The sequence below is a fragment of the Aulonocara sp. 'chitande type north' Nkhata Bay genome, linkage group LG14 (assembly GCF_057382095.1).
Source record: "Aulonocara sp. 'chitande type north' Nkhata Bay isolate Kocher_YH1m ecotype deep benthic linkage group LG14, A_spYH_male_GT1.1, whole genome shotgun sequence".
Classification (NCBI taxonomy): Eukaryota; Metazoa; Chordata; class Actinopteri; order Cichliformes; family Cichlidae; genus Aulonocara; species Aulonocara sp. 'chitande type north' Nkhata Bay.
This window is the reverse complement of record NC_141357.1, coordinates 30,598,189-30,609,720: the sequence shown is the minus strand read 5'-3', so window position 1 is coordinate 30,609,720 and position 11,532 is coordinate 30,598,189. Positions and strand designations below refer to the sequence as shown.

The window sequence follows — 11,532 nt, the reverse complement described above, 5'->3', positions numbered from 1 at the left end:
TGTAGATTCTTTTTGAATTTTTAGATTTGACTCTAAAGTTCGCACCAGCACAAAGAATTCAAATGTAGGTTGTGAAATGTAGATTCAGGAAACGGTGAAAGATACTGGGTTACCTTTTGTTATATTATCAGCAGTGAAATGCAACCAAATCCAGAGAGCTCCACGGAGGTGTATATAGTAAGTGGGTGGAGCTTTGTGCTGTCAAATATTTACCTAGGAGAGTAGCTGAGTTAGAGCAGGATAAGATCCGGGTCTTGATGCTTCTGTTTCACTGCAGCAAGATTATTGCTTGGGCAATGGATTTTCATACACTGTACAAATATATCTATCAGCTTTGCCTCACGATGCAGGTAGGAGAAGGTTTGCCTTCATCAATAATTCACTAATACACTGGTTCCTTCTTGTGTAGTCTTCTCAGGAAAATGTATGCTTGTCTTCTGTCACATACAGGTTGTTTGGGGTTTAGATGAGGTGAAAATCCTGAATCCTCCAGAGGAGGCTTTGCCAGACCATCTTTTGCAAGTATTCTACTCTTGTGATGAACCTGCTACAGTACAGCTGGACTGTGTTGTATCCTTTGAAACTGGCACCATAAGCACATTTCTGCTAAGACAGTGGAACTGTGTCCCAGGTGTCAATAAAATAAGGACTGTGAAGCTGAATCTGCCAGACTGGTTGGTGTATCAACCTGATGGGATTGTTCCAGACTCTCAGTGGGTGCTGAGTTGTATCCTTCGAGCCTCAGTCAGACACACTGGATATGATGATACTGAGAAGTCTGTCAGAGCTCAACATGTGGCAAATTTGAAACCTAAGCCCTACTTAAGTCGACGTGTCAAACAACATCAGCTCTGTATTGCCTGGGGCACACAAATGCTCCAGCTAACTAAACAGTTTATCCAGAAACAGTGTGCCTTGGAACAAGGTGAGGTAGGAGAAGTACGAGTAAAAGTTAACTCCATATGAAGTTAAAGTGAAGCTATGAAAAAAAAAACATTCTCTCACCGTATTTGACAGCAATATTCTGTGAATCTTAAAGATTTCAGAGAAAGATGAAAAAACTCACACAGTCCTCGTTTTTTAAACTTTGCAATAACCATGCTAAATTGTAGGCTTCCAAATTTCATTTAGAAACGCTTCATTTGCTGTCTTCAATCTATGCTTCAACTGGAGAAAGCTTTGGTATCACAAAGACACTGAATCCCCACAGGAATGAGGTTCTGGAGTATTTACGTGTTAAAGCCATCTCTTTCCCATGGTATGATAGACTGTTTACAGTATATCTGCTAGTTTTCCATTCTGTCATTGAAGTTACCATTTAAGGTCATTTAAACAAGTCTTTTTTTATGGGGGGGTTTCTAGGTGTACGCTTTCCATCTGGATATTTGTAACCAGACACTGCCAGGAAGCCTTGTGTGGCGTGTTTCATCATATAAATTCCCAAAATAGTTATATCACACCAGCAATACTCCTCACAAAGTCAGGTATAGTTAATTTTTCTTACATATTCTATTTATCGCATTATCTTGACTTCCATAAGGCTCATCTTCATTCACATTAAACACAGGTCACCTACACATCCAGATGAATGGAGAGTCTCAGGAATCCTCTGCATTTCTCTCTTCATTCAAGGTCCCTTTAAATGTGTGGTGCAATCTTATTGTGATGGTGCAAGGTAGAACAGTAAGTAGTCTTTTGTTGACACAGCATACCGTTTATCATGCACATCATCATCATAATGAAAAAAACATGCTCATTGTCATTGCATCTCAGGTGGCTGTCAATATGGTATGCTTGGATAACAACCAGAGAACAGTTAAAACTTCTGAATATATGTAAGTCTATTTCTAATGTGACATCATGATTCAGTTTTTACCCAGAGGAAGAAAATGCATTTGAGGTGTACTATAACACTATGTGCTCTTCTGCTGTATAACATGCTTTACAGGTTTAGATTTATTATCATGTTTGATGACACAGAGGGATATTTTGTGATTGGAGGAGGGAAGTATATACCAGGAGTGAAAGGCTATTTTGGACCAGTGATATACCACCGGAACCGAATAGTGTCTGACATTATGGTACTTCTAGTAATACTGTACTTACTTAATACTTGTAGCTACATCCAACTCAACTGTTCACTGTGTTCAAGTCTGATTATATCTTTCTTTTTCAGTCTGAGTTTTATATTCCAGATGTTATACAGAATTTAAATCTCACCAGGTGGCTGCAGACTTGTGAAGAATTTAGCTTTGACATGAATGTCAAGATCAGTGGCTATTCAATCAAGATCCAGCAGAGGACAGAAGCCGGTAATACCAGCAGTAGGGTTTACTTACACTAGATGGTGCAAAAAATAACTTTTCAAATAATGACACTGTGAGTAATGTGTTTGTGCTGCTTTTCTTCAGAAACTTGCTCTCATGCTTTCCATAAGTGGGTGGTAAAACACAGACAAACATCAAATCCACAGTGTGCATCGTGGGAAGCAGCTGCTCCTCGCAGAAGACATGCCGCTAAACTGGCCAAATTATTAGTTTTAAAACATGGTGAGAGATGAAGTATAATATTTTCAATTGCCAGGGCATTTTAAAATATAATGCGGTCTGAATTAATGATGCTTTTCTGCAGTTGTAATAGCTGCTGTTTTGGATTCTGCATGTCATTAAACACATTAAAGTTCAATTTGTTCCTTGCAGAAGGAAGAGCAGTTGGCCTGCATGATTTGGGCAGAGCACTATACTCCTTATCACTCCATAAGCTGGGCAAAGCGAGAAGCACGGAAGTGGTCAGCAAAGTATTATCACTGCTTCTCCAAGCTGGCTGTCTAGCTGATACCCGAGCTCTGCACATGTCATCTGTGCTCTACAGTACTGGCCTAGGAGTCCAGAAAGAGCCTTTTAAGGTCTGTTTTATCAGGTCATTTATAGTTTAATTAGTTATTTGTTTTTTAAAAGCTTTTTTTCAATATATTCTCACATGTTTAAATGTATGATGCAGGCTTGGCTCCTTGGCCTGCTGGGTGCCCAAAAGGGTGATCGATTGGCATTGCTGCATCTTGGGCACCTGCACCACCTTGGACTGCATGGTCAGCCCAAGGATCATGATCTGGCCTATGCCTATTATGCTAACATTGCTCAACAGACAACTATAGACCGTCACAATCCCTCACCACAGCAGGTTTGGAAACCATTGTTTTTTTCTATATAAATAATTTTTTTATACAATGTATGACCTGCTTTACCAATACATTTAGATTACTTTTTATCATGGCTACAGTTTTTCGATTTCTGTCCTCAATAAATGTATCTTTGTTTCTTCAGTTCATAAAAAAGCAGCAGTATAATGAAAGCGGAATTATTACAGTGATCAAAATTAGTTAACATTTAATTTAAAGCAAATTTATTTTTGAACCTTAGCATTTGTCTCCTCTTTTTTTTTCTCCTTTTTAGACAACAGTTGAGGCTATTTTTGTGAACGATGAAAAGATGTTGAATATCCAGACCAATGAAAACCACCACATCTTTCAATGGCTCAAACATCAGGCCCGGAGGGGAGCAACTGAGGCTGAGGTAGTCTACTGACTTTGTTGTTGCCCTTTTGTTTCAAGTATGCTTCTCACATTTCATCAAGCCAAAGACTGAGTTAACAGGTTTGTCACAAGACTAACTGCTGATATAACTGTTGGTATAATTGTTCTTCCACAAAGACAAAAGCAGAAGTAAAATCACTGATGTTCATTAGCAAGAACTACAGAGGCTACAGAGGTGGAGCATGGGCAAAGGAAACTCTGCTGGTGTTGATCTGCATCACTTTTTTTTTTAAAACTCGACTCCTGGGGGGATTTCAACATTTAGATTTTAGTAATACTTTGAAAATTTTCTTACAGCAAGCTATTGCCCGCATGCTATTCTGGGGCCAGCAAGGAGTGACTCCAAACATCCTGAAGGCTGTGAGACACTATGAAAGGGGAGCTGTCCAGTGGGAGGATCCAGTGTCAATGTATGACTATGGGATAGTACTTCTGCAGGTCAGATTTGTGTTTGATATGCAATATGGAACAACATTGACAAATATCTTAATCTAAAGCATTTTCCTTCCACCTGTGTTAACATTTAGTCACATCTACTTGTAATATATGAATGTTTCTCTCTGTAGGGACATGGAGTGGAAAAGAACATTCCAAAAGCTGTCACATTCCTAAAGAAAGCAATGGATAAGGTGGCTAAATGTTAAAAACTTCTTTATGATGTATTTGTTATCTATGCTGTAACATCTGGAGTCCACTTTAAGTTTGCATCTCATTCTGGTTCTCAAAATAATCGGTCCTACAGGGTCATGTTCCTGCAATAAATGCCTTGGCTTGGTACTATGAGCACTTTGAGAAGGACTACAAACAGGCCATACAGCTATGGGAACAGGCCGATCTCCTCATGTGTCCAGAAGCAGCTTTCAATCTTGGTGTGATTTACTCACAGGGCCTTTATCCAGGAAAACCTGCCAACCAGGTAAGCTCAACCGTAACATCATCATCCACTGTAACGTATATTTCATGGGTCCTGTAAGTGGTAATAACAAATATATCTTATAATATAACAAATTTATCTGTCCTACAGTATATAGCCTATAAGTACTATCTGAAGTCTGCAGAGAGAGGAAATATCAGGGGAGGGATTCTGATTGCTGACATTTGGACCACTGGGATGCCTGGCTTTGTCAACAGACATCCATCCGACGCCGTTTTGTCAGCAACTTACTTTTTTATTTATTTTAATTCACATGCATTTCTATTTGTCTCTTAACCAGAATGTATTCTTAACTTACTGCAGGTGGGTAAAGTGGGCAGCGGAGCACAACGGATACTTGGGCAGCATCTTACACAAAGCTTTGGATGCCTATCTCAAGAACGACATGTAAAGTCTTTCTCTAGTCACAGTTGCCAAAATCCTGATCAGATCACTAGAATGCAATTACAGCTATTTCATCTTCTGACTTCGCTACAGGTTCACATCACTATTATATTACATGATGGCTGCTGAAGCAGGATATGCAGTTGCACAGTTTAATGTGGCGTACCTGTGTGAACAAAATTCGGTAAGTAACAGAAATGTAAATCTGAAATGTGCCTCTATTAGCCTAAATGTTATTGTCACTTTCCTGCTTACTTCAGCTCTCCCTCTTTATTTACTACTTTTATGTCAATAGGGAGGTTTTCTGGATCCTGATTATGCATCAGACTGTATGTGGAGATATTACAACATTACGATCCAAAGTCAAAATCCTAACACTTATGGTAAGTCACTAACTTTAAATGCAACAGAACAGTTGCAGACTTGTGCACTTACTATACCTGATTTGATCTCGAAATCTGTTTTCGCCCCAGCTTTTATTAGGATGGGCGACTTGTTTTACGAGAGGCATGGTAACAGGCAGAAAAACTTGTTTTCTGCAGCACAGATGTACACACTGGCAGCACTAAGGAACAATCCCCAGGTTTACCTGCTTTTACATTACACCTTTGCTATGTTTTTGTATATATTGTGTGTGTTTGTTTATGTTTTAGTAAGTCATACCTGTCATTTTCCACAGGGATGGTATAATTTAGGTGTCCTTGGTGAAGAAGGTTACAAGCTGCCACTGTCTATACTGATTAAACTTGGCATCTCAGAGTTATACCTGGCAGACAAGGAATTGCTTCTAAATGCCCTGTACAAAAGGTTTGTTTGAATACTGTCTGTATTAAAAATGCAGCTTACTGCACGTACGTATATGCAACAAAAAAATCTATATTTCTTTCCAAAAGATGCAGAGACTCGGAAGATGCAGACTCATTCTTTCCTTGCAGCCTTGCCCTCTTCAGTGTATACGTACAGACATTTCAAAAGCACTATAGCGCTGCTATTAAGGTAAGTGTAATATCCATATCTACAACAAATCAGTGACCAACATAAGATTTAACAACCCAAAATTAGGTTCAAACACAATATGTCATAACTGAAGTACTCAGTGTCTTTAAATTATCATTCTTTGTGTAGCCTGTAACATGTTTCTATCATTATACAATATAATGACATTCACACTGATAAGAAGTCATCAAATTTTAAAACTTGAAAATATTAAAATCTAAATCTATTAGGTAATGTGGTGTAGTATAATATTTATCTATCAAATTAATATTAATACTGCTTCAATCTGAATTTTGTGTTCCTGTTCCTTTTATTTCCCACAGTTCTGCACTGCTCTTGCTGTGGTTGCAGCTCCAACAGTGTTTTTAATCATCCGTGGTATGTTCAGGAGACGCTTGTCTCTCCACTAGAACCAAGGTTGTTGTGACACTTGCCTGCAAACAAACTGAAGGACTATGTGGAAAAATCAACCTTCATTAGCACAGAAACACCACAGTAGTTTACCTATTGGTTACTTGGGACAACTGTACGGAGCAAAGCTGACATAAAAATGAATGTATTTTTTGTATATGTCTGTGTCTGTAATCTGTTTACTGCTGTTAAAAAGACTCGCTTTTATTTTATTTTTTAATTGAATAAATCATAAAGATTGCTGTTTCCTCTGTTGATTATTTCATCTTGGTTCATTTGTGAGTGAATGACCAGATGGTCAGATGGTCAACTCCACCATCACCACTTTATACTGCATCATGAGAAACACATATCTTATAGTTCAAAATTAATATTTGGATTTATATAAAGTAAACAAACTAAACACATTTGTTTAAAAGCAGTAATAATATCCACAGCCCTGCCACTTTCTGGTTTAAATGTAATATATGTATGTACACTCAACAAAAATATAAACGCAAAACCTTTGTTACTGCTCCCATTCCCCATGGGATGGACGTAGAGACCTAAAATTCATTCCAGATACACAATATAACCATCCCTCCCAAACAGTGGTCACAAATCAGTCCAAATGTGTGGTAGTGGGCACATCTGCTATATTGAGATAATCCATCCCACCTCACAGGTGTGCCACATCAGGATGCTGATCTGACATCATGAGTAGTGCACAGGTGTACCTCAGACTGCCCACAACAAAAGGCGACCCTGGAATGTGCAGTTTTGTCTCACAGCAAAATGCCACAGATGCCACAAGCAATGAGGGAGCGTGCAATTGGCATGCTGACAGCAGGAATGTCAACCAGATCTGTCGCCCGTGCATTGAATGTTCATTTCTCAACCATAAGCCGTCTCCACAGGCGTTTCAGAGAATATGGCAGCACATCCAACCGGCCTCACAACCGCAGACCTCGTGTAACCACACCAGCCCAGGACCTCCACATCCAGCAGGTTCACCTCCAAGATCGTCTGAGACCAGCCACCCAGACAGCTGCTGGAACAATTGGTTTGCACAACCAAACAATTTCTGCACAAACTGTCAGAAACCGTCTCAGGGACGCTCAACTGCATGCCCGTCGTCCTCATCGGGGTCTTGACCTGACTCCAGCTCGTCGCCGTAACAGACTTGTGTGGGCAAATGCTCACATTCGATGGTGTCTGGCACGTTGGAGAGGTGTGCGCTTCACGGATGAATCATGGTTCACATTGTTCAGGGCAGATGGCAGCTGAGAATGTCCCAGTTCTTGCATGGCCAGCATACTCACCGGACATGTCACCCATTGAGCATGTTCGGGATGTGCTTGACCGGCGTATACGACAGCGTGTACCAGTTCCCGCGAATATCCAACAACCTCGCACAGCCATTGAAGTGGAGTGGACCAACATTCCACAGGCCACAATTGACAATCTGATAGACTCCATGCGACGATGTGTTGCACTGCATGAGGCAAATGGTGGTCACACCAGATACTGACCGGTTCTGGGTCCCCAGACCCCCAATAGCGCAAAAAACTGCACATTCCAGGGTGGCCTTTTGTTGTGGGCAGTCTGAGGTACACCTGTGCACTACTCATGATGTCAGATCAGCATCCTGATGTGGCACACCTGTGAGGTGGGATGGATTATCTCAATATAGCAGATGTGCCCACTACCACACATTTGGACTGATTTGTGACCACTGTTTGGGAGGGATGGTCATATTGTGTATCTGGAATGAATTTTAGGTCTCTACGTCCATCCCATGGGGAATGGGAGCAGTAACAAAGGTGTTGCGTTTATATTTTTGTTGAGTGTATGTGTGTGTATATATACAGTAACACAATGCTGCTTACAAACAGAAAACAATCCAGAGAATTTCTATAGCAATTCATATTCTAATAATCAGAGTTAAACAAGTAGTCACTGACAACTCTCCTCAGAACAAATTAGTTCAGCCACATCTTAATTCCCCTGGTTCTATTTTGGGGAATAATTTGGCATTTGTTGGGGGGGGGGGGGTTGATGATGGTATGACAAATGTTTAGTTAATTAATTTTACGATAACATTGCATCCTTTGATATTGAAATATAAAAAGAAAATTGTATTTTTTTTTATTTTTCATCGCTCAAAATAAGCGTCACACTCGCGGAAGCCGGTATACCCGCCGAAACGCCGTGCATTTATCCAGACTTTCAACCCCAGATAGGCCAATTATGGATCTTCGGATCCACATTATGTCAGCAGCTGTTCTCCACCGTGAACTATGTTAAAAACAAACACCGCTCACGCCTCATAGATGATAGCTTACAGTCCTGCGTAAAGATGAAAGTGACTTCGTACAGCCCCGATTTGCAGACGCTGTGCGCAGAGGTTCAGGAGCAGAAGTTCCATTGAAAACATATCACGGCAGACCCGCTGCTTTTCAGCATCTCTTTATTGACCACTTTTCATACACGGTTGCTGCACGCATACAGCCGGCTATAGTTTTTCAGCTCACAGCCCGACAACACAACAGCAGAGAGAGCACAGACTTTAAGGCGGCGAGGCGTGATTGCGGGTGCCGCTCAGGTGCGTCCGACTCCCATGCAGCGGAGCTGCAGACCACGCCCCGCCACACACATTAACCAGGTAAAATACATATTTAGGCAGAATTTTGCAAATATCTATTTTTCATTTTTTAGCAGCATAGTGCTTCTTTTCCAATTACTTTTTAAAAGTCAGGTCAAGGCTCCAAAAGCCCAAAGGCGATATAAGGGGGGCGGCTCACAACAGTTTTTGTTTGCTACATGGATCATTTTAGTTCAGCTGGGTGTCTTTCCTTTTGTTATATTTCTTTAAGAGTTCAAAATGTGTTAATTACATAAATAAAATATAATTTTCTCATTAGCACTTCATGGATTTAATAAGCAACACACTTTAGTTGTTCACACAAAACATAAAGGTAAAAACAATATATACAGTGTTGTCTTCATTTTTTTTCTCTCACTTGTTATTTATTCAAATGTCTTTGATGTGAATTTTTCCCTCGCTGTCTTTATTTCCTTCTTTTTTTTTTTCTTTTTTTTCTTTTTTTTTTTTTTAGTGTTATCTTCATTTTAGACGTCAAAAAATTTTTGGGGCTCCCAGTGTTTTCTTCTGCGTGGAAACCGGGTCCAAATGGCTCTTTGGGTGTTAAAGGTTGCAGACCCCTGGGCTAAGGGATTTGACCGGACAGGCTGAGCCATGTTGTTTTAAGCTAGCATTACCCAAGAAGTTAGCCAATGTTATTGGCTACTCTTAGCTCCAGAAACAAAGGAATCTTTTTCCCCCTTTTTTACCCACATTGCAAAGCATAATAACATTATGACTGTTGCAATGTCGAACCTGTTGAATTAATTATTGGATAGGTCAATGCAAGCTTTTTCAGTTAGTTTTTTTTAGCTACATTTTTATAGTATTTCTCCAGCTAAGTGCAAGAAAACTTACATTTAAACCGGGTTAAAATAGACTTGAAAAAACAACAGAATTGTCTTAACTCTTCATTGGATGGATTCAACAAAGTGGTGGAAACATTGCTCGGAGATTTTGGTCCTTGTTGAAATGATAGCATTACACAATTACTGCATATTTGTCATCTACATAATTGTGATGCCACCACATCCCAAAGGTGCTCTATTAGACTGAGCCCTGGTAACTGTAGAGGCAATTTGAGTACAGTGAAAGTAGTACCTACCATATAAATGTTACAGCCTTTAAAAAGACTCATCAGCTTTTTTCCAATCGTCTGTTGTCCAGTTTTGGTGAATCTGTGTGAATTGTAGCCACTCCTGTAAGCCATCAGCTTTAAGGTTTGACAAGTTGTGTGTTCAGAGATGTTCTACATTTGTTGTAGCAAGTGGTTGCTTAAGTTTCTGGTACCTCCCTGTCACCTTGAAACAGTCTGGCTATACTTCTGTGAACCCCTGCATCAACAATTCAGAGATCCATCCAACATCCAGAGGAGCTGCCATTCACTGGATGGTTTTTCTTTTTCGGACCGTTCTCTGTTAACATTAGAGATGATTGTGTGATATAATCCGGTCATTTTGACCGTGTCTACATGACTACACTGAGTTGCAGACATGTAATTGGCTCACAAAATATTTGTGTTGACAAACATTTGAACAAGTGCACCTAATAAATTGCCTGATAATATAGTGTCTGTATTTGTGCATCATAGGCAAATACCCCAACTAAGTACAATAATTTGACAGCATGAAAACAAAAAGTAACAATTATTTATTCACTCATGAATGTACACTGAATGTACCTTAAATTTCAGTTGAAATGCCGCTTCGTGGTGTTGGAGATTTTTTTTTTCATTTACTGGTGATGGAGGCTATGACTAATGTACCTATTGGACAGCAGCTTGCAGTCAGCAGGGAGACTGACCTTCAGCCTCCAGACCTGGATTCAAGTCCGTGCATCAGCTTATGTTTTTGAGAAAGTTCCAAAATTCTTAAAACCTGGAGCGTTTCTATTATCCAGGTGACCTCTGTTCTTACCACAGTGCTGAAAAGGGCAATGACGTGGTTACAGAGGGTTGACAAATTAATGTCATCACCTCACTGATAATGACGTGAACCCTAAAGTAATACATCAGAATTACAAACACTGCCAAAATGGTTGGTTAAATTACAGGAGCCTGTCTGTCAGTTTAATATATGTCTCAAATTCCCAATACTACCCTGAACAATAGCTGTATTATACTGTGTGAGACATTAACCTCTCCAATTGAGCTGTGTAACAGACAGAGGCAGAATGGGTAGTTGGACAAGTGCTTTTGAAATGTAGAGATGGATTTTGTGCTGTGTATTGCTTACATTATAAGAGAGTGGTGAGTTCTGTACTTATATTAGTGATGATAACTATTTTGGCATGATTTGATAAACCTCTAAATGGTGAACTGCCTGTTATCATTTTTAATTTATTCTAATTTTACTGGGTCTAGTAATTTAACGGTTGACATATATGCCAGTAACAAAGAGAAATATACATGAGAAAAGCCAGTGATGTCTGAATAGTTGGTCTCACTTGTTCTTCCACTATTTTTTGCTGCTCTGATATATTACCACTATTTCACGGCCATTTTTATCTTGCTTCTTTTGATTTAGGACAGGGACTGTTATACAAAGCATATCTGTTTTTGTTCCCCTTACTGTGACTTTAATATGTTTTCAA

At 39.7% G+C, this 11,532-nt stretch overlaps 1 protein-coding gene across 2 annotated transcripts; it reads left to right on the top strand.

Annotated features, from left to right (window-relative positions):
- Positions 1-78: 78 nt before the first annotated feature.
- On the top strand, positions 79-6,563 carry LOC147314912 (protein sel-1 homolog 3). 2 transcript variants are annotated; one of them, XM_086262034.1, is made up of 23 exons: positions 79-350; positions 451-925; positions 1,132-1,258; positions 1,363-1,484; positions 1,568-1,683; positions 1,774-1,835; positions 1,949-2,081; positions 2,177-2,312; positions 2,412-2,549; positions 2,700-2,905; positions 3,001-3,180; positions 3,453-3,572; positions 3,890-4,030; positions 4,159-4,221; positions 4,335-4,508; positions 4,617-4,744; positions 4,830-4,913; positions 5,004-5,094; positions 5,206-5,293; positions 5,384-5,493; positions 5,590-5,717; positions 5,804-5,906; positions 6,230-6,563. In XM_086262034.1, the coding sequence occupies exons 1-23, from the start codon at positions 258-260 to the stop codon at positions 6,314-6,316; spliced, it is 3,105 nt and encodes a 1,034-aa protein (XP_086118160.1). In that variant the 5' UTR covers positions 79-257; the 3' UTR covers positions 6,317-6,563. The 2 variants fall into 2 exon arrangements, with proteins under 2 accessions (XP_086118160.1, XP_086118159.1); XM_086262033.1 differs by having other exon boundaries at positions 5,206-5,717.
- The last annotated feature ends 4,969 nt before the right edge of the window (positions 6,564-11,532 follow it).

Excerpts from the sequence above, each read along its gene's own strand:
- LOC147314912 (XM_086262033.1), top strand. The coding sequence starts at position 258 with ATGCTTCTGTTTCACTGCAGCAAGATTATTGCTTGGGCAATGGATTTT. Across the intron at positions 4,222-4,334 it reads TAAAGAAAGCAATGGATAAG|GGTCATGTTCCTGCAATAAA; the intron begins GTGGCTAAATGT and ends TCGGTCCTACAG. Across the intron at positions 4,509-4,616 it reads CAGGAAAACCTGCCAACCAG|TATATAGCCTATAAGTACTA; the intron begins GTAAGCTCAACC and ends TCTGTCCTACAG.